This window comes from Sus scrofa, unplaced genomic scaffold (assembly GCF_000003025.6).
Source record: "Sus scrofa isolate TJ Tabasco breed Duroc unplaced genomic scaffold, Sscrofa11.1 Contig1813, whole genome shotgun sequence".
Classification (NCBI taxonomy): domain Eukaryota; kingdom Metazoa; phylum Chordata; class Mammalia; order Artiodactyla; family Suidae; genus Sus; species Sus scrofa.
In genome coordinates, this window is record NW_018084953.1 from 40,268 (window position 1) to 63,765 (window position 23,498).

At 38.6% G+C, this 23,498-nt stretch overlaps 1 protein-coding gene and 1 pseudogene across 1 annotated transcript; one reads left to right on the forward strand and one right to left on the reverse strand.

Annotated features, from left to right (window-relative positions):
• The first annotated feature begins 9,952 nt into the window (after window positions 1-9,952).
• On the forward strand, window positions 9,953-11,208 carry LOC110258291 (olfactory receptor 2B11-like). The gene has a single exon (XM_021081458.1). It carries the CDS (start codon window positions 9,987-9,989, stop codon window positions 10,923-10,925), a length of 939 nt encoding a protein of 312 aa, XP_020937117.1. The 5' UTR covers window positions 9,953-9,986; the 3' UTR covers window positions 10,926-11,208.
• Window positions 11,209-12,721: 1,513 nt separating this feature from the next.
• Window positions 12,722-18,510, reverse strand: LOC110258288 (annotated as a pseudogene).
• Window positions 18,511-23,498: the final 4,988 nt, after the last annotated feature.

The following is a 23,498-nucleotide window of genomic DNA, read 5'->3' on the forward strand; positions in this document are numbered from 1 at the left end:
AAGTTTGCTAACAGAACGGATCTTAACTCTTCTGACCACACACATACACAAAAGATACCATGTGAGCAATGAACTTAACTCGATCGTGGTGGTCATCTCACAGTGGATACATACATCGAGGGATATATATTTGATATATGTATCATCACATTATACACCTTAAGTCTTCACAATTTTATTTGTCGATTTCATCTCAATAAAGCTGGAAAAGAAAAGAAGATGTGGTAATTCTCCAGTCACGGAATGATAGTGATGGTTACTAATGACCGAGATGTCTGTTTTGCCAGATATGCCCATTTTACCAAAAGCTATCTGATTCACTGAAGACCAAAACAAAACACACTGTTTTTTTTATTTATATCTGTGTTCAGTTAATTAAGAATAGAAATATTCTGAAAATGCAAAAAATAGCCAATTAACAATTATGCTACAGAAATAGGCAGGAATTATCTGCAGGCATCACAGATTATTATTTATAAATATGTTGACTAATCGACAAAAAAAGAATTTTTTTTTTGTCTTTTTGCTATTTCTTGGGCTGCTCCCAGGCATATGGAGGTTCCCAGGCTAGGGGTCGAATCAGAGCTGTAGCCACTACCTACGCCAGAGCCACAGCAACGTGGGATCCAAGCCGCGTCTGCAACCTACACCACAGCTCACGGCAACGCCGGATCGTTAACCCACTGAGCAAGGGCAGGGACCGAACCCACAACCTCATGGTTCCTAGTCGGATTCGTTAAACACTGCGCCACGACGGGAACTCCAAGAAAAAAAGAATGATTTTTAAAAATTAAAACCAGTTAAAAATGATTTTGTAGCATGAACTTTTGTGTTTAGTTTACTAATTTTGATAAGTTTTATACACTTAAAAAGATCAAAAACTAGACAATTACATGTAAGAGAATAAGATTAAAATACTTCCCCACATCATATTCAAAAATAAATTCCAAATAGACTAAAGACTTTAACGTAAGGCCTGAAACCTCAAAAAACAAAACCTGGAACCATCAAACTCCTAGAAGAGTACACAGGCAGAACGCTCTAATGACATAAATCATAGCAATATTTTTTTGGATCCACATGCTCAGGCAAAAGAAATAAAAGCAAAAACAAACAAGCGGGACTAATTAACTTTAAAAGCTTTCACATGCAAAGAAAATGAGCTGCAAAAAAAGGACAACCTACTGAATAGGAGAAAATACTCAAGCCTATATGATAAGGGGCTAACATTCAAAATACCTAAAAAGCTCATACAACAAATATCAGAAAATGAACAACTCAGTCAAAAAATGGGTGGAAGATCTGAAGAGACGTTTTTCCAAAGAAGACATATAGATGGCTAATAGGCATATGAAAAGATGCTCAACATCACTCATTATTAGATTAATGTAAATCAAAACTACAATGAGATGTCACCTCACACCTATCAGAATGTCAGTCATCAAAAACCACACAAATAATAAATATTGGTGAGGAAACAGAGAAAAGGGATCCCTTTCCCATTCTGGGTAGGACTATAAATTGGTACAGCCACTACGGAAAACATTATGGAGATGTCTCAAAAAGTTAAAAACAGAACTACCACATGATCCAGCAATTCCATTTCGGGGTAGATACCGAAAGAAAACAAAGACACGAATTTGAAAAGATACAGGCACCCTAATGTTCAGAGCAGCATTATTTACAATAGCCCAGAAATGACAGCAAACTTAGTATCCATGAACACTTGAATGGATGAAGGGGATAAAGAAGACACATTGATGTGACACATTTACACACACTTCTTCTCATCACTTATATGTGGAATCTAAAAAATTAAACAAATCAATGCGTATAGCAAGACAGAAACAGATTCACAAACATAGACAACAAACTAGTGGCTCCCAATGAAAAGAGGGAAGAGGGGAGGGGCAAGAGAGGGTATGAGATTAATGGATACAAACTACTATGTACAAAACAGATAAGAAACCAGGTTTTATTGTCTAACACATGGAATTACAGCCATTATCTTGCAACAATTTTAATAGAGTATAACCTGTAAAAGTAGTGAATCACTATACTGTACACTTGAAACTCCTTCTAATATTCTAAAACAACTATACTTCAAAAAATAATCTTAAAAAAGCAAAAAAAGATAGCACTAACAGCTATGTGGATATCAGAGAATATAGACATAAAGACAAGAATTGTTACTATGGTCAAAAAAATTATGATGATAAATTTAGTCTATCCATCAAGAAGATCTAACAAACACGGATGCATCTAACAAAAGATTGCCCAAGTACATAACATAAAAAGTAACAGAACTAATTGGAGAAATGGTTAATTCCACAATAACTGTTGCACTTCAGTACCCCACTTAAAATAATGGATGGAAAAATTAGACAGAATATCAGCAAGGAAAGAGAGAGCCAAACAAGGTAAACAAAACTAACATATACGGAGCACTTCATTCAAAAAAAGCAGAATAGATATATTTCTCATTGCATAAGGAACATTCTACAGAATAGATCATTAGGCCATGAAACAACTCACAATAAATTTAAAATGACTGAAAGGGGAGTTCCCGTAGTGGCTCAGTGGTACCAAACTCAACTAGAATCCATGAGGATGCGGGTTCCATCCTTGGCCTCGCTCACCGGGTTAAGGATCTGGCATTGCTGTGAGCTGTGGTGTAGGTCACAGATGCAGCTTGGATTCCGGGTTGCTGTGGCTGTAGGTAGGATGGCAGCTGCAGCTCTGATTCGATCCCTAGCCTGGAGATTTCCATATGCCATAGATGCAGCCCTTAAAAAAATTAAAATGACTGAAAGTATATCCTCTAAACATGACTGAATGAACTTAGAATAAGTAACAAAAATATTGACAAACATATGGGCATGTAGAAATTAAACAATGTACTTCTAAATAATAAATCAAAGGAAATTACAAGGGAAATAACCAAATACTCTGAGAATAATCAAAACAGAAACAACATGCCAAAACATAGAAAATGCAGCAAAAGTATATCAGATAGCATTTTGTAGAAAAAAGAAAAATGGGAGTTCCCGTCATGGCTCAGTGGTTAACGAATCTGACTAGGAACCATGAGGTTGCAGGTTCGATTCCTGGCCTTGCTCAGTGGGTTAGGCATCCGGCGTTGCCACGGCTGTGGTGTAGGCCAGCAGCAATAGCTCCAATTAGACCCCTAGCCTGGGAACCTCCATGTGCCGCGGTGCAGCCCTAGAAAAGACAAAAAAAAAAAAAAAAAAAAAAAAGAAAGAAAGAAAGAAAAGAAAAATGTTTTAAGTATCGGTTTGTCAATTTCTCCACCATGAGAAAGTCTGTGTGTGTAAAAATCAAGTGACATAATAATATGCATAAGATGATTCCATTGTAATTTTTTAGTTACTATTGTCATAAAATTTACATCTTTCAGAGGGAATCAGAATGTAAAATAACTTGGAAAATAATCTTTTGATGAAACTTAAAAGATTATGCTATAGAGAGACTAAGAAGTAAATTCACATTGGGTATCCCTTCTTAGAAGGGGTGTTTAAGCTCAAAACTGAAAGACAGGAAGGAGCTAGCCATGATGAAGTCAAGAGAAGAGCATTTTAGGTAGAAGAAATGGCAATTCAAAAGTTCTGAAGCATGGAATGATGCTGGTCTGTTTGTAAATGGAGAGTTATATCAGATATAATAGATGGCACACCCACCTGGGAAAATGAGGGAAGCTGAAAAAAGGAAATATTGATCAAAGGTGTGAGAAGGATTTAGAACCCCTACAAGGGGTGTCTATATGGGTACTGTACATGCATTACCCTGGAACTAGCCACAATGGACGTCTGTCACACACCCAAGGCCTGAAGCAACAAAGTGGGGAAGTGGTACTGGAAACCAGAAAAAAAGAAACCGTAATACACAGCTATCTCCAAGAGCTATGACTTTTGCTTGAGCAATACAGGCCACCTCATGTGTCCCAGCTGAGAGGGAGCCAAGGGAAAATAAACCAAACTAGCTGTTCTCTCTTTCTCTAATCCTCAACTCGTGACCCCCATTGGCTGAATCCAGACAGAAGCCACATATCAAGGACTCCTTTGATTCAGACTTTTGAGTAGAGCATAGAGTTCAACATACATAGTGGGATAAAGAGTGGATCTGGGCGAGGGAGGAAAGACAGTGAAAAATATCCATCACACTTGTTTTTTTTGTTTGTTTTGTTTTGTTTTTCCCACTGTACAGCAAGGGGGTCAGGTTATCCTTACATGTATACATTACAATTACATTTTTCCCCCACCCTTTCTTCTGTTGCAACATGAGTATCTAGACAAAGTTCTCAATGCTATTCAGCAGGATCTCCTTGTAAATCTATTCTAAGTTGTGTCTGATAAGCCCAAGCTCCCGATCCCTCCCACTCCCTCCCCCTCCCATCAGGCAGCCACAAGTCTCTTCTCCAAGTCCATGATTTTCTTTTCTGAGGAGATGTTCATTTGTGCTGGATGTTAGATTCCAGTTATAAGTGATATCATATGGTATTTGTCTTTGTCTTTCTGGCTCATTTCACTCAGGATGAGATTCTCTAGTTCCATCCATGTTGCTGCAAATGGCATTATGTCATTCTTTTTTATGGCTGAGTAGTATTCCATTGTGTATAGATACCACATCTTCCGAATCCAATCCTCTGTCGATGGACATTTGGGTTGTTTCCATGTCTTGGCTATTGTGAATAGTGCTGCAATGAACATGCGGGTGCATGTGTCTCTTTTAAGTAGAGTTTTGTCCGGATAGATGCCCAAGAGTGGGATTGCAGGGTCATGTGGAAGTTCTATGTATAGATTTCTAAGGTATCTCCAAACTGTTCTCCATAGTGGCTGTACCAGTTTACATTCCCACCAACAGTGCAGGAGGGTTCCCTTTTCTCCACAGCCCCTCCAGCACTTGTTATTTGTGGATTTATTAATGATGGCCATTCTGACTGGTGTGAGGTGATATCTCATGGTAGTTTTGATTTGCATTTCTCTTATGCAAGTGGATATTCTCAGCGAATATCCATCACACTTGTAAAGTGGAACAATACACATCATATGATACTAGTAGTTTACTTTAGGGAAAAGATAGTGAGATTATGGGCCATGGAAAGAGGATGTTCAAAGGGAGACATATCTATTTGTACCTGTTATTCAGTACATTTGAATTTGCTTTTCGAATAATGCACTCATGGATTGTATGTGTAACTTTTAAATCTTAATGTTCGTATACAAATCGGACTATTATTATGTGGGATGTTATGGGTTTGTGTGTGTGAGAAAGAGAGAGAAGCTATCAGTCTTCATATCATAAAATCATTAAATTTTTTTTAATATTTATTTATTTTGTCTTTTTATTTTAGGGCCGCACCCACGGCATATGGAGATTCCAGGCTAGGGGTCGAATCAGAGCTGTAGCTGATGGCCTATGCCACAACTCACGCAACGCCAGATTCTTAACCCACTGAGCGAGGCCAGGGATTGAACCTGCATCCTCATGGATGCTAGGCAGATTCGTTTCTGCTGAGCCAAGACGGGAACTCTGAAAATCATTAAATATTTTAAAGGATTTTTAATGTCATTTTATTCCTCCTCCCAGAAAGACCACTTCCGGTTTTTTCTTCTCTCTTCAACTTATTTTTGTGTCCCTTTATTTATTAGGTACGGCCAGAAATATTATATCTTATTGGAGATATTCTACAAGGTGAACAAAATAAGATATGCAAGAAATTCACGTGAATGTCTCCACATCCTTTTACTCAAACTAGCTTTGGTCTAAATGAACCCTATTTAAAATTACTGTCCAACAATGATCAGAAACAGACATAAAGAATCCCATATACAATCGCCTCAAAAAGAATAAAATACCTAGAAATGAAGAAAGACCGGTCCACTGAAAACTATAAGACACTGACAAAAGAAACTAAAGAACACACAAATAAATGAAAATATATTCCACTCTCATGAGCTGCAAGAATTAAATATCAATATTACCCAAAGCAATTACAGATTCAATGAAATCCCTATCAAATTCCAATGGCATTTTTCACAGAACTAGAATGAGTAATTTTAAATCTTTGTATGAAACACAAAATATCCTGAATAGCCAAATGAATCTTAAGGGCAAAGCCAGAGGCATCATGCTCCCTGATTTTAATCAATACTACAAAGCAGTCGTAAACAAAACACTATGATACTGGCATAAAAACAGACACATAGGAGTTCCCATTGTGGATCAGCAGTAACACGCCTGACTTAGTATCCATGAGGATGTGGGTTCAATCCCTGGCCTCACTCAGGGGCATTGCCGTGAGCTGTGGTATAGGTCGCAGACACAGCTCAGATCCAGCAGTGCTACGGCTGTGGCATAAGCCAGCAGTTGCAGCTCCGATTCAACCCCTAGCCTGGGAACTTCCATATGCCATAGGTGTGGCCCTAAAAACAAACAAGCAAAAACAGACACATAGATCCATGTAACAAAACAGAGAACCCTGGAGTTCCCTTGTGAGGTGGCAGGTTAAGGATCTGGCATTGTCACTGCAGTGGTTCAGGTCACTTCTGTGGTACAGGTTTGATGTGATACAGTCACTATTGCAGATCTGAAAAACCGCTAAGAAAATAAGTCTTAAAGATCTCTGCACAAAGAAAAAATTGTAACTTTGTATAGCGACTGATGGTTAATTTACTGTGATCATTTAGCAATGTATATGAAGGTCAAAGCATTACACTCTACACCTGAAAAATAATGTATTGTTGGATGTCAATGATGCTTCAATTTAAAAAATCATTGCCAATAAAAGAAACATTACAAAGATAATAAGTGAATAAAATAATCAAGTAAAATTAGTTTCCAGTGTTTTGAGAAATCAAATGAGTTTATTCTAAAACATATCTAACAACCTCAATTCAGTAGATAACTAATTGTACACCAGAAGCACTTCCATGGAGAACTCTGTCCCAAAGGAATTTGTCTGCTAACTCATCTGGGATAAGCATTAACGGGCTGTCTGAAAATAATGCCCAAGAGTCTCCGGGATATAATAGACTGCACACATGCAAAGCACTCTTGATATTACCTACTGTCGTCTTCCTAATATGGGCTTTCTTCTTTGGGGCAGCATTGTGTCGAATGGAATACACACTTCTGAATATCATTCTTAAATATTCATCTGTGTACTACAGATTTCTCTGTCCTAGGCCAGTTGGAAAAATTCAAATGTGTTCCTTTATAATTCCATTTGCTTAAACTATAGTTATCAACATAAGGTAAGTAAAAAGATACTTGTTTTAACAACTACCCTTTCTTAGGAGTTCCCGTCGTGGCGCAGTGGTTAACGAATCCAGACTAGGAACCATGAGGTTGCGGGTTGGGTCCCTGCCCTTGCTCAGTGGGTTAACGATCCGCGTTGCCACGAGCTGTGGTGTAGGTTGCAGACGCGGCTCAGATCCCACGTTGCTGCGGCTCTGGTGTAGGCCGGCAGCTACAGCTCCGATTCGACCCCTAGCCTGGGAACCTCCATATGCCACGGGAGCGGCCAAAGAAATAGCAAAAAGACAAAAAAAAAAAAAAAAAAAAAAACCTTCTTAGGGAAGGTTGGAATGTGTGTACATCAGAGTACCAAATATACACAGGGAAACCAGACAGCATTTCATTTCTGGAAGTCTTCTCTAAACTTTGGAAATAACTAGTTTGGTGCCTATAGAAAGCAATGGATTTTTCTTTGTAATCAGAGTCTCTCAGTCTATCACTTAAACCCATCTTAAAAGCATGTAAATTTGAATAAACACTATTCCTGAAAGGTATTAAATACCTGAATGAAATGTGTAGCCTTCATCCAATCATGTCAACTTTTAAAATATGCAGTAGAAATCTGATGTGTTGACCCATCCACCTGTTTTATCCAGACATTTTGAAGTCAGATAAAAACCTCTCCTTTCTTCTATAACATTTTCCTACACATAACTTAAAAGTCTCTGTCAATATAAATAATACGCTGTGTGATGAAAAATGATGTACAAAAAGATACACTAGAGAAGTTCCCTTGTGGCACAGCAGCTTCAGGATCCCACATTGCTGCAGATTTGCAAAGGCCAAAACTGCAGTATGGGTTGAATCCCTGGCCTGGGAAGTTCCACATGCAATGGGTGTGGCAAAAAAAAAAAAAAAAAGATACACTAGAATGAAAAAGCTTAGTGGAGATGGAGAGACAAAGGACTTAAACATTCCCAGACAGGAGCTCCCTGGAGGCCTATCTGCTAAGAATCCAGCATTGTCACTCCTGTGGCTTAGGGCACTGCTGTGGCTCAGCTTTGATCTCTGAATGTCTGCATGCCTAGGGGCAAGGACAAAGGAAAAAAAATTCAGAGATAAAGAGGCCCTGATGTCCTGATGGAATATTATTGGAAGTAGATCAAAAATTGGACAAAATGTCATGATATCAGAGAATTGAAAGTAATGAAACACCAGGAGAATGACATGGAAAAGATCAGAGTTCGAGCATAGAATTTTAGAGCTTAGCTATACATCTATGGAACCTTGAAAACTGGATTTATAGTCTCACCATCTCAATACCTCATTTAAGGGATTCATGGCTTTTTGATCTTTAGATCCTCCCTAGTCATTAGCAGACAACTGGGATGAATGATTAACAGTATCTTACAATTCAGATACTAACATTTCCTTTATCATAAGGTTTGGGATAGGTACTAGATGATTCATGGGTCTGAAAGGTTTACTGTAGGGTTTGGCACACAAGGCTCATTAAGGATTAGCTGGAATTATTATTATATTATCTCACTGTGCACAACAGACCTAGGGTTCTTTTGGAATCAAAATAATATCTTAGCCCAGGGGAGTTCGATGTGACACCTCACACAATGGCCTTGAGGACTCAGAGAAACAGAGTATGTGAAAACTGTGCTTTGCCAGCCTACAAATGTAATCTGCTGCCTCTAAACCATTGACTCTCTGGTCCTCAGTGGAAATGCTTTCCTCCTGTTCCAGTTCCCTGGACATAAATGTCGTATTTGTAGCTACATATAAGTAAGTAAGCTGTTGATAACAGGCCAAGGCCTTACCTAAAAACAAGATAAGCCCCCGGGATAAAGAAAAACTCCTACAAGATACATAATGAATTCTGACATGAACAATCAACGGCCTGTTTACAACAAAGTAGTTATGCAAGAAAAGGGACATCCAACAACAAATGTTTGAGTTGGGGGAAACATATTTATAGCTAAATTCTCTCAGTTTATACTTCAGCAAGCTGTCATCTAAGGGTTTAAGTTTCTTGCTCAATTCTAAATGACCAAGATGGATTTAAATTGTAAAAGCCTTCTTAGTCCCCATGGGGATGATGTAATAATTCAACCTGCATCTGGACAAGCCTATCTAGATGATAACTAAGGGCTAGGGCTAGGTTCTCTCCACCTCCTCCTTGTGCTAGAGCTAACTCCACCCTTTCACTCTTCTTAACATTTCAGTAAGGCCTTGCAGCAGGGATTCTGAAAAAGACCTATCTGATTCCTAAGACCCAGCCACATCTATTTATCGGGCACCTGAAGGTAGGAACCAATAAACTTAGCTGGTATTTCTGCAAACCAAGGGATGAAAGAGCATTACTTTGGAGCATCTGAAACACAGTCACTTCTGCTTGGCATTCAATCCTTACCAGAGCCCAAGGACATGCTATTGTCATCTTTATCACACAGAGTAGTAGATTCCATTTCAGAAAGGTTCGGTTACTTGCTTAAGGTAGCTGTCTTTATGCTGTAGGGTCATGAGGAGAAATTAAGTCCCCTGGTGTCACATCTTTTAATTATCCTCCCCACCCACCCAAGTGACTGCACCCAATCTTCTATGAATGGATGCTTAATTGTGTGCATATACTCCCACTATACACAATTGTGTTTGTCATTTCTCAAAATCTTTCTACCTTCCTGCCACTGCTCTGATACAGGGGAAGCAAACTGCAGATAATGGAACGAATTAACAAAAGCCATCCAGAAGAGTTTATTCTACTAGGCTTTGCGGATCGTCCCTGGCTGGAGCTTCCTCTGTTCATTATTCTGCTTCTAACATACCCCATGGCCATGGTGGGAAACATAGCCATCATTCTGGTGTCCACCTTAGACTCCCGTCTGCACAGCCCCATGTATTTCTTCCTCACCAACCTCTCCTTTCTGGACATGTGCTACACCACAAGCATTGTCCCTCAGATGCTGTTTCACCTGGGAGGATCTGAGAAGACAATCAGCTATCTGGGCTGTGCCATTCAGCTTTATTTCTTCCACATAATGGGAGGCACAGAATGTCTGCTTTTGGCTATTATGTCTTTTGATCGCTACGTGGCCATCTGCAAGCCTCTGCACTACACCCTCATCATGAATCGGTGCACCTGTATCCTACTGGTGGCCACTGTGTGGCTGGGTGGAATGACCTACGCTGTCTCAGAGGCCACTGTCACATTACACTTACCACTGTGTGGTCACAACACACTGGATCACTTGATATGTGAGATTCCTGTTCTGATAAAGGCAGCCTGTGGTGAGAAGGGCTCCAATGAGCTCACACTCTCTGTGGTTTGCATTTTCATGTTAGCTGTGCCACTATGCTTCATTCTTGCTTCCTATGCTTCTATTGGACATGCTGTATTTAAGATTAAATCTTCGGAGGGAAGAAAAAAAGCCTTTGGCACATGTTCCTCCCATCTCATTGTAGTTTTCTTCTTTTATGGTCCAGGCATTAGCATGTACCTTCAGCCCCCTTCCTCCATCTCTAGGGACCAGCCCAAGTTCATGGCTCTCTTCTATGGAGTGGTGACTCCTACACTCAACCCTTTCATCTACACTCTGAGGAATAAGGATGTAAAGGGTGCATGGGGCAACCTGGTGAGGAGCGTTTTCACTTCCAAGTGATAGTTCGCAGACATCAAATGACATTCTTTAACAAGTGAGTAGGTATATAGGAGTTTCTCTGACAAATCATTCTTGTCTCATACTTCCCCAGATCATGGCACAGGGTCTTCTTGCAAACTATGTCCTACTTCTCATGTTCTTTCTAATGCTCTTAGACCAAGGGGACACTTGGCTAATAATGCACCCATAAGGGCACTGTTTGTGGAAATGTATTAAAAAGAGTTCTATTCTGGTGGCACACACTAAAATTCTAATGGTGTTAAGAAGTGAATAAAGTAATAATATAAACCCATTCATTCAAGCTAGTCACCACGGCAACTATTCATCAGTGGATTTCCTATGACAGTGTCCCTTAAGAAATATTTCACCACTTTCTGCAAGATTGGCCATGTCTAAGAGGGCAGCACACTGCCACTGGGCATTCAGAGTGAGACACTCTAAACCTTAGACCACTGGGCATCTATCCAGGGAAAACCATGACTCAAAAAGACACATGTCCTCCCAATGTCCATTGCAGCACTCTTGTCAATAGCCAAGACATGGAAACAACCTAAATGCCCCTCAACAGAGGAGTGGATCAGAAGATGTGGTACATATACACAATGGAATGTTACTCGGCCATTAAGGAACGAAATACTGGCATTTTTAGCAACATGGACGGACCTAGAAATTATCATGCTAAGTGAAGTCAGTCAGACAATCAGACACCAACATCAAATGCTTTCACTGACATGTGGTATCTGAAAAAAGGACACAGTGAACTTCTTTGCAGAGCAGATACTGACTCGCAGACTTTGAAAAACGTATGGTTTCCAAAGGAGACAGTTTGGGGGATGGGAGGATGCACTGGGGTCATGGGATGGAAATCCTATAAAAATGGATTGGGATGATCATTGTACAACAATAAATGTAATAAATTCAAATAAATAAATAAATAAATAAACCTTAGACCAACCAGGAGTCTCATGAGACAATCAGCCTCAACTTATGGAGATGCTACTGCTTCCTTAAAAACTCATTGTGGGTCTTGTTTAACAAAAAAAGTATACAGGGTTTGAATGTTTACCTAAAAACCTTAAAATATATTCTTAAATATTAAAATAAATTAAATAGGTAGACAAAATATGTGCATAAGTTTCTTAACATTTCTTTTAAAGATCATAAGCATGAACCTTCTGAATCAGTAAGAGAAAATTAGTAATATAATAACGAACCACAACATGTAAACATTTGGCGCATGATGGAAACAGCCAGGAATGCCTTCTGAAACAGTGCAAGAATCATTATGAGAAAGAAACAATTGATATTTCTAGAATGGAAAGCAACTTGATTACTTCAAGCAACACAAGTAGCTCTCTGATGCTCAGAATCTGTATCATTAAAAGGGAAAGGTACCTTAGTTACAAAAATAAACTTAGTTCTAGGATTCATACTCAACCTAAAACTTCATCGAAAAATTAGTTATGTTTTTAAGCAAATAAAGGATTTTATTGTTACTTGATACTGAATCAATATGATGAGAAATCAACAGTGTTGTGTAGTGAAGAAATTAACAGGTAAGAAAAACGAGAATCATTGGAACTTTTCTGGCATGCATTCTGGTACAATCAAAATCTAAGCAAACTATTGGTTGGAGAATGGCATGTTCTTCCAAACAAGAACCAACTGTGACCCGTATCTAATTTGTGTGTGTGTGTGTCTTTTTGCCATTTCTTGGGCTACTCCCACGGCATATGGAGGTTCCCAGGCTAGAGGTCGAATCGGAGCTGTAGCCACCGGCCTACACCAGAGCCACAGCAACGTGGGATCCGAGCCACGTCTGCAACCTACACCAAAGCTCATGCAACCTATCATGGATTGAATAACACAGACAGATGGCTCCAGTCTTTGTTCACGTCCCCTCATACCCATTCCTGTGCAGCATATTCCCTAAACACATGCTCAGTTATCTCTTCTGAGTGTATCTCAGCAGTGCAGGCACAGATGTGTCATCAGATAATCACAGACACTAGCTCTGGCTTCCAGGCCAGATACAGGTGTTTTATGCTCTTTTATTGGCCTCAGCGTCACATACTGTATTCTTTGTTTTACAAACGTGGGACTGGAGGTCACTGGTATCATATGATATTATTCTATTCATGTCCCAAGTACACAGGCTTACTCTCACCCCATTAATCTCTTTACTGCCCCTTTTACCTCTTTGTTTCTCAAGTGTAGATTAGAGGGTTGAGGCTAGGTGGGACAACAGTATAAAAAAGGGCAATGAACTCTCCTTGATCTTGAGAACCTCCTGATGGGGGCTGGAGATATATAAACATTCCTGGAATGAGAAACAGGGACACAACCATAAGACGGGCTCCACATGACCCAAAGACTTTCTGAAGTCCAGCTGTTGACTGCATCCTCAGCACAGCACGGGCAATCGCACCAGAGGAGCTGAGAATGAGGATGAGAGGTATGAGAACAAAAACAGAGCTCGTGACCATGAGGGCCAGCTCATTAGCTGTCTTGTATCAACACAAGACAGTCGCAGCAGTGCTGGAACTTCACAGAAGAAATGGTCCACTTGGCCATGTCCACACAGGGGTACCCAGGCGGTAAATGAGGAATGAAGTGCTGAGTTGGTGAAGCCATTTACCCAAGAAGCCACAGCCAACAGATGGCAGAAACGAGGGTGCACGAGGACAGTGTAATGCACGGGTCTACATACAGCTGCATAACGGTCATAGGACATCACCACCAGTAGCACACATTCTGTGGATCCCAGTGCCAGGGAACAGTAAAGTTGAGTCATGCAACCTACATAAGACATGGCTTTTCCTGGGCCCCAGAGGTTGACCAGCAACTGGGGGATGAAGCTGGTAGAGATCCAGAAAAGACAGGTTTGAGAGGAAGAAGTACATGGGAGTGTGCAGATGGGAGTCCAGGTATGATACGATAATGATGAACAGGTTGCCTGTCAATGTCATTAAGTAAAACATTGAGACAACCACAAAGAGTACTACTTCCACACGAGGCCAATTGGAAAAACCTAGTAGCCTCCAGAAGTTGCATTGAGTTTTTCCATCATCATTCACTCCTTTTACCTGACAAAAGAATTACACAGACTCAAGATAAATGGAAATACAACTGCCAAAGCAATTTTGAGAAAAAAGAACACAGCTACAAGTATAACCCTCTCAGATTTTAGATTATGCTACAAAGCCATGGTCATCAAAACAGCATGGTATTATCAAAAACAGACATATAGGTTCATGGAACAGAAAAGAGAGCCCAGAAATATGTAACTTCAGCATGCTACAGGCACAGCTAAAAATAAAAATCAAATAAAAATAAAATATCTCCCCACAAATTACTTGTTAATTGCAAAATGAAAAGTAGTAGGCTTTACCAGAGGAAAACCTGGTGGACATCACCATAGCCAAGTAATCAATATTAACGTCGCCAATGTTGAGATAAACCAACAGTATGTGACTACTGACATGTTGCTCTAAACTGGACACAATGTCACTTCAGTCATATGCCTGCCAAAAATGTACAGCCTGACTTTTAAAATGAAGAAATATGAGACAAACCCACACTGAGACAAGTTGGGCAAAAGAGCTGGCCTGCCCTCACAAAAATATCAAATTCAGAGTTCTCATTGTAGTTCAGCAGGTAACAAACCCAACAAGTATCCATGAGGATGTAGATTCAATCCCTGGCCTCACTCAGTGGGTCAAGGATTCAGCCTTGCCGTGAGCTGTGGTGTAGGTCACAGATGCAGCTGGGATCCCACATTGCTGTGACTGTGGTGTAGCCCGGCAGCTACAGCTCCGATTCAACCTCTAACCCTGGGAACTTCCATGTGCCTCAGATGTGGTCCTAAAAAAAACAAAAAACAAAACCAAACAAAAAGTACAGCTTGGGATATACTGATCTGTTGCATGAACCATCCTTCAGCATTCTTAAAGAATTTAGAAGGGATATGAGATAAGAGACAAAAAAAATAAAACTACCAGATGTAAGTAAAGATAGGAACTTTATGGTTAAATTTATTTTTACCAGGGAGTGAGAAATAAAGACCTCATCAAAGACTGTTTTCACAGACTGTGGAATGAAATATCTCGGTTTTTAAAAATACGACATGATGGGAGTTCCCATCGTGGCGCAGTGGTTAACGAATCCGACTAGGAACCATGAGGTTGTGGGTTTGGTGCCTGCCCTTGCTCAGTGGGTTAACGATCCGGCGTTGCCGTGAGCTGTGGTGTAGGTCGCAGACGTGGCTCGGATAATGCGTTGCTGTGGCTCTGGCGTAGGCCAGTGGCTACAGCTCCGATTTGACCCCTAGCCTGGGAACCTCCATATGCCACGGGTGCGGCCCAAAGAAATAGCAAAAAGACCAAAAAAAAAAAAAATACGACATGATGGAGGAAAGAGTGGTGATATGAGTTTCCCCTTCCCATCCCCATATCACTAATCAGCTTACTTTACTCTTAGGTTAGTCCTTTAATACTCTTAAATTACCACTTGAGTAACACTCAAACAACTACAACTCCTTTCACTTCTGTCCTTTCTGTGTCTGATCATACTCCCTCTATTTGCCCAATCGATGCCGCTTTATGTAGGGACCAACCTGATCTCTGGCTTTCATCTCTTTCACATCACCAACATAAAGGGATGGCTGGATGTACCATAGAGTCTAACCTACCACATCACACTAGGAAAGCAGAGTCCGAAAATTACTATGGTTATCATGCTACACAACAGAGAATTCTGAGTCTACTAAAAGACCTGGTTTTAGCTGGAAGAGCATTAGAGCATTTAGTGTCTAGGGGGACAGACCCCTTCTCCTAGAGCAAATGGAGTTTTATGGAAACAAAAGAATAATGGGACATGCTTTCCTTGACTGGGGCCATTGGGAGGGTAAATCCCAAAGTGGTAAGTAATGCCCTTCAAGGAGTTGTCCTGGTTACAACAGGGTCTCAGGAATACCTTCAACATGATACACTGTTGCCCAAAGCAAACAATGACTCCATAGACCAACCTTCACTGATGAACATGCTCCAAGCTGTCTTTGTAGGGAAGGGAACAGGTTGTCCTAAAATTTCTTCCCCAATTCCTCATCATGCTAAGGGACACATTTGAGGAATAACTTGTTAGGGGTGGTGTTAAGTGGGAGAGTAGAGAAGCATGAGACATTTGAAAAGTGGGATACATTAAAAACTAAATTGTACATTTTTACTATTAATTAGAGTTCATTGTCTCTGCCTAACATCTCTAAAATTCAAGGCCACGTTTAGCCATGCAAAATATTGAAAATAATCTTTGAATACCATTCAAACTATAACCCAGAAGGTAACCACCAAAACTCTGAAAACTTAACGTAACTATTTAAAATTTCCAAAATATTTTATGAATAATTTCCCTTGCTGTCTTATCAAGTTTTGCTATAGTATATAAAAAATGAAATTAAGACTATATCCAATAATTGACTTGTTGCTGTAACAAAAAAAATTATATGATGAGTTTATAAATTAATGAATATTTTTAAATTTTTATATTGTTTCTGGTTAATATAGTCCATCTATAGAAAGAAAATCTGAGTTTGAAAATTATATTTTATAATGAGATTATATTATATTATAGTTGATTTATAATTTAGTTCCCTGTGCTACACAGTAGGACCTCATCACTTATCCACTCTAAATGTAATAGTTTGCATCTACTAATCCCAAACTCCTAGCCCATCCCCTGGGCCACCACAAGTCTGTTCTCTAAGTCTCCGAGTCTGTTTCAGTTTTTTTAATAAGTTCATTTGTGCCATACTTTAGATTGCACATATAAGTGATATCATTTTAAAAAGTATGATTTTAAGAGAGCATTTGGGTATTTTGCTTTCTGTTTAAGAGAAGTACCAGAAAACAGTCTTTATGTTTCTGTGGTCTTGACTGTTGTAAGCATTCAATAAGAAAAAGATATAAACATTTTCCATAGTGCTTAAAAAAAAGAAAAAGAAATATATATGCTGATTTTAGGTAATTTTCAGAGTCCATACTCATTCTCAGTGATATGAAACCAATGCAAAACATTTTGTCAGATTATCATAGACCATAAGGCACAAATCATGCGTGGAGGATTAAAAGGGAGAAATGACATTAATTAATCTCTGTAGGATTCTGGTAAATTGAGTATTTTATTTGACAAGGGTGTGAATTAGAATAGATTATAAACTATTAAATTATCATGGACAGAGCTTCAAGTGGAGTAGAGTTCTAGACACTGGTATTTGTTTATTATTAAATATGATTTATTTATTTTCCCATTCTTTTCATCTTCATAAGCCTTTAGGAAAAAATAAACACTTCAAGAGTGAGAACACACCAGTGACTTATAATATGATGATACCACTGAGGTTGGGGTAGAACAGGGCCTAGGTTATCAAAATGCCAGAAGAAGCTGTTCATTCTCATCTAATCGAGATAAATGTTAATACATAAGATTTGAAAGAATAGATCAAATTATAAGGATATATCAAAAATAACCCTATCATTTGTATTCTAAGGTATTGCCTGGTCATTTAGAAGCTTATTGGGTTCACAGGTTGACTAGATCCCACAAGGGCAAGTTTACAAGAATTAATCATTTGTTTAAAGTGATCTTGGTTTTCCCTGATCCAAAGATAAAAGTCAGAATGTCAGTGGCATGTAGCGAAACATCTCTTGGGTTAAATATGAGTGGAAAAATGAAAGATTTGAAACTCCCCCAATTACAGAAAGGAAAGAAGGAAAAATATTGAGCTTACTTTCCCTTGTACATACTCAGATTTTGGAAATCACTTTCGTATACCTGACAAAATAAAAAGACATACAATGTTAGTAAGTATTCACAGTCAAGACCCATAATAATCATCCCCAAAAATGTGTGCATCTCCAATATCATATCTGTTTAATGTCTCATTGCTAAGACTTCTACTCAAATGTGCACTTCTCCCCTAAGAGCATTTCATTTTGGAGTTGTCAATCATGTCCTTTTCACCAACACTCACTATCTTCCCAAGAGGTAAAACAAGGCTATGAGAAAAGAAAAGGAACAATATCAGATCTTTAGAAATCTGTATTTTGGTAGGTTTCTCTGACTATTCTGCTCTAGAGCTAATTCTTTTCATGACTTCCCTCACATTTTATCTGTTTCCTCTCCTGGGAAATATAAATATTTTCTTGCTTTCAACTCTAAATTTTCAGTTCCTCAAACCAATGTTGTGTCAGGGAGTCACCTTTTCATTACTAGAAGTGTGTCTTACCATAGGCTCCATTCACTCAATGTTATATAGTCGTATCTGGGGTGCAGATAAAGGTCATAACCTATCTAGGTTTGCCATCAAGCACTGGAAAAGGTGAAATGTATTCACCTGGCTGTCAAGACATATGACAAGTAAGCTGCAGTCTGGAAAACCTTGTACTAAATGGCATCATGTACTTACAAATTTGGTAATGGTCATATTGGACCCAAGGTCCAGATGCTGCACTACTGTGTAGACACTATGACCCTTAAGGCTTTTGTCTTCACAACCCTTATCATTGGGTCTCATTCTCTCATCTCTCATAGGTACATTGCATGTGATAACTTGACCTTAACCTTGTTTAGCATTGGTATTACTTCTTCTTAAATGTTCAATATAGTACTAGTGTAGATACATAAGCCTGTAGGTTTTTAACTAACTCAGGAGCTGGAGAAAAGAAAACCTTCAACATCTGTATTTCCTGATCATGTATTTCTCCTATGCTACCCCAAGTTAGGTGATGATGGGATGATGATGATGATTGATAGACAGATAGACAGACAGACAGACAGACAGACAGACAGCAATGTATCAGATTATAGGTATAAATATCTCTCCAGCAAACAAAATTTTATTGCTAAAACGAGGGCAAGTTCCTTACTCTCTTCTGTGTAATTGCCACCTTCAGTGTCAATACCTTCACCAATACCTTGAGAAACAAGGATGTCTGTGAAGATAAAGCTTAAGAAGGTTGTGTCCATTTTAAGAATTATTTTTTAAGTCCATATAATATATATATACATATATATATATATTCCCAGATCTAATATAATAAAGATGGTTCTGGTACTGACAAATCAAAAAGGCCCTTATTGGGGCAAGTAATGAGTTGCTTATTCCAAGGAATATACAATAGCATAGTATTCCTAAGCTGTTTGTCCCCCATGCCTTCTTCCAAGACTCTAAATCACCCATTGATCAATAAGGCCTTCTAGTTCTGGAGATTACAATGACCTGCACGTGTTACAAACTTGCCTTTACTGTACACTAGAATTTTCCACTCTCAAGACAAATTCTTTAGTTTTCCCTGGCAGCCTGGCTCCCACCCCTGGGGTTGGGGATACAACTCCACACGTCATGTCATCTACCTGCAGCTACAGCAGCCAGCTGCAAGCAAGGAGACTAATCATTTCCCAGGATGATCCAACGACAACCCAAGGAATGGAATATTTGAATCAAACACTTCAAGAAAAGAGTTATTTTGCAGATGAGATTAAGATGGCCAAATAGAAGGACTGGAGTTCAACTTCTCTCCTAAAAACAACAAAATTAAAACCAAATGCTGAACAACCTTCAACCAAATGGACTGGAAACTTTCAAAAAGATATCCTACTCCAGAAGACAAAAAGGAGGCCACATCAAGAAGTAGGAGGGGCGATTACATGATATAAACAACCCCACACCTCCCAGGTGGGAAGCCCACAGACTGGAAAGTAACTGTATCACAGAGACTCACCTACAGGAGTGAGAGTTCTGAGCCCCACATCAAATCCCCAGGCCTAGGGATCAGGCACTGGGAGAAAGAGCCCCTGGAGCATCTGGCATTGAAGGCCAGTGGGGCCTGTGTGCAGGAGCTCCATGGGACTGGGGGAAATGGAGACCCTGTTCTCGAAAGACTCACACAGACTTTCATGTGCACTGGGTCCCAGGGCAAAGCAAAGGCTCCATAGGAATATGGGTCAGACCTGATTGCAGTTCTTGGAGGATCTCCCGGGAAAACAGGGGGTGACTGTGGCTCATTGTGGGGAAGGACATTGGAAGCAAAGCTCATGGGAATATCCATCAGCGTGTGTTTCTCTGGAGGTGGTCATTTTGGGAAAACCTGACCCCACCCATCAGCGCTGAGAAGCCCCAGGCCAAACAACAATCCAAGTGGGATCACAGCCCACCCATCAGTAAACAGCCTGCCTAAAGAGCCCAGGCACACAGCCATGTCTAATCTCACCCAGGGACAAAGCCCTATCCAGCTGGTGCGCAGCCCTATCCACCAGTGGGCAGGCACCTATCCCTCCCATCAGGAAGCCTAGAGCAAGCCCCTGGACCAACTTCAGCCACAAGGGAGGCAGACACAGAAATAAGAGAAGTTAAAACTGTATTATCTGCAAAAAGGGCACCACACCAAAAACCTATAAAAATGAAAAGACAGACAACTGTAACTCAGATAAGGGAGAAACAAAAAAACCTCAGAAAAAACAAATTCTTTAAACTTGTGTGAACAACACAAAAGCTACATAGAAGATAGAAATGATGTACAATAGTCAAATATTTATAGATTTATAGGAAATTATCACTTTTACTAGAATCTTTATTCTCTCATATCTGTTTTTTGTCATTCTTTTATAACACCAACTGTGCCACTCCCTTCAGTCAAAGAAATCACAAAGGAAATTAGAAAGTCTTTGAGGAGTTCCCGTCATGGCGCAGTGGTTAACGAATCAGACTAGGAACCATGAGGTTGCGGGTTCGGTCCCTGCCCTTGCTCAGTGGGTTAATGATCCGGCATTGCCGTGAGCTGTGGTGTAGGTTGCAGACGTGGCTCGGATCCCGCGTTGCTGTGACCCTGGCGTAGGCCGGTGGCTACAGTTCCGATTCGACCCCTAGCCTGGGACCCTCCATATGCCGTGGGAGCGGCCCCAAAGAAATAGCAAAAAGACAAAAAAAAAAAGTCTTTGAAACAAAGTGAAAATTAAAATAGAAAATGTCAAAATATGTGAGATGCAGCTAAATCAGTGCTTAAAGAAAAATGTATAGATTTAAATGCTTATTTTAAACAAAGGGAAATGATCTAATATCAATGACAGAAGCTTTTACCTTAAAAGGCTAAAAAAGGAAGATGATGTTAAACTAAAATTTAGCAAAGGAAAGGGAATGGTAAATATAAAAGTAGATCTGTGAAATACAAAGTTATTGAAAATAAAATATGAAACTGACAAATCTCTATCTAGACTGATTCACACAAAAGTGTGGGAGATATAAACTACTAGATCAGAAATAAAATGGAGGTCAGTAGGAATCCTACAAACATTAAGAGGACAATAATGGAATATTATGAATAATAAAGTTGATGACAAAGGTGAAATCAGTAGATTCTTTGAAAGATACAAATAATCAAAACAGATTCTTAAAGAAATAGAAAAATCTTAATACTTTTATAACAATGAAAGTAATTGAAGTTTTAATCTAAAATGGTCCCACAAAAAGAACTATGGACTTATATATCCAAAAGAGTATTATATTGAACATTTAAGAAGAAGTAATGCCAATGCTAAACAAACTCTTTCAGAAAATAGAGAAGGGAATATTCACCAAGTCATGTAATAAATCCAGCATTAAGTTGGTACAGAAACTAGACACATACATCACAAGAAAAGAAAAATACTGTTTAATATTGCTCATGATTATAGACACTAAAACTCTTACCAAAAAAAGATTAGCAAATGAAGTCCAGAATGGCCTTAAAAGAACAATATATTATATCAAGAGGTTTTTTCCCCTCAGGAGACAAGGTTATTTCAATTTACGAAAATTAACCAATGAAATTTACTGTATTAATTGAATAAAGAAGAAAGGCTATCAGCTCATCTCACAAAATGCAGAAAAAGTGTTGGACAGAATTTTCATACCCTTGCATGATAAACCTCAGAAAAGCAAGAAAAAAATGCAACTTCCTAAACCTGGTAGAGGACACAGATAAAGCATAGCTAATATACTTATTAGTAAAAGACAATACTTTCCCCTTAAGATTAGGGCAAGCATTTTGGCTCCCAGTTCTTCCATTCAACATTAAGCTGGAAATCACAGCCAGTGCAACAGAGTAACATAGCAATATAAAAGAAATAACAGTTGGAGAGAGAGAAATAAAAGTCCTTATTTATGAATGACATGATCATGTACTCAGAAAATCTTTAAAAATCTATTAAAAGTCTACCAGAAATTAAATGCGTATTTAGCAGTCACAGGATACAAGGTCAATATACAAAGATCAATTGTACTTCTATGTCATTCACAATGGCATTCGAAAACATTAAATACTTAGGGATGAATTTTGCCAAATATGTACAAAATCTGTATAATAAAAACATCAATCCTTCTGAGAGAAACTAAAAAGATGTAAATAAATAGAGATATATACTGGGTTCCTAAATCAGAAGACTCAATATCACCAAGATGTCAGCTCTTTCCAAATTGGTATACAAATTCAATGCAACCACAATCAAAATGCCAGCATGCTTTTTTGTAGAAACAATGCATATTTCATTAAAGTTAAAAACTTGCTCTTTGAAAGACACTATTAGAAAATAAAAGCATACCACAGACTGGAAGAAGATATTTATAAATCATTTATCTGACATAGGACTTGAGTCAAGAATATGTAAATACCACTTAGAATTCAATAAGAAGAAGACATCCATGTATAAAAATGGGTAAGTTTTTAAGACATCCATTAGATGAATCAAGTTGTTTTCAGAGCCTGGTATTAACTGCTTCAGATATTTGATCCTCTAACATTATTTAACATGATTGTTCCCAGTTTACAAGTTCTCATGAATTAGCAGTCTATAAATTACAATGTTAGAAATTGTTCCCACTATCCATATACTTCTAACTACCTTGAAAAAGTAGAGGGAAAAGAGAAGCCTATATCTGCTGTATTAATTGAGAATCTCTCATAGCTGTGATTTTTTTGGTCATTATCTACCATAAGGAATGGTAACTTTAAAAAATATGGTCCAATTTTCTGTTCTACATTAAAAAAAAAAAAAGCTCATGCTACACAGCAAAGACTAATGATATTTAAAAAGAAAAGCTTTAAGGTACCTTAAATTTAAACGATATCCTTGTCATTAACTCAACTAAAGGAAATTAAACTTGTTCTGTTTGTTTGGTTTTATTTCATGTAATGAGATTGCCTTCCTGCAGAAATTACCATCTGGTATTTATTTTCAAGGTTTTGGCCAAACTTCTTTTGTTTTAGATTTTTTTAAAGATACATTAATTTATTAGCATTGTGCCCATTGGAAACTAAGTCCTATACAGATACTTCATTTTCTATCTTAACACTGTCATTTCCACCACTAGAGAGTGAGTTCTATTCAGGAAAAATTCATCTATGTTACCAAGCCAACAATCTAGAAGATATTTAGCCAATGAATTGAATGAATGAATGAATGAATAAGTAGATAAATAAAGGAATGGATGAATGAATGAACCATTTAGAACAGGCAGTTCTTTATAATATATATATATATAGA

Coding starts and splice junctions, on each gene's coding strand:
- LOC110258291 (XM_021081458.1), top strand. CDS start 9,987: ATGGAACGAATTAACAAAAGCCATCCAGAAGAGTTTATTCTACTAGGC.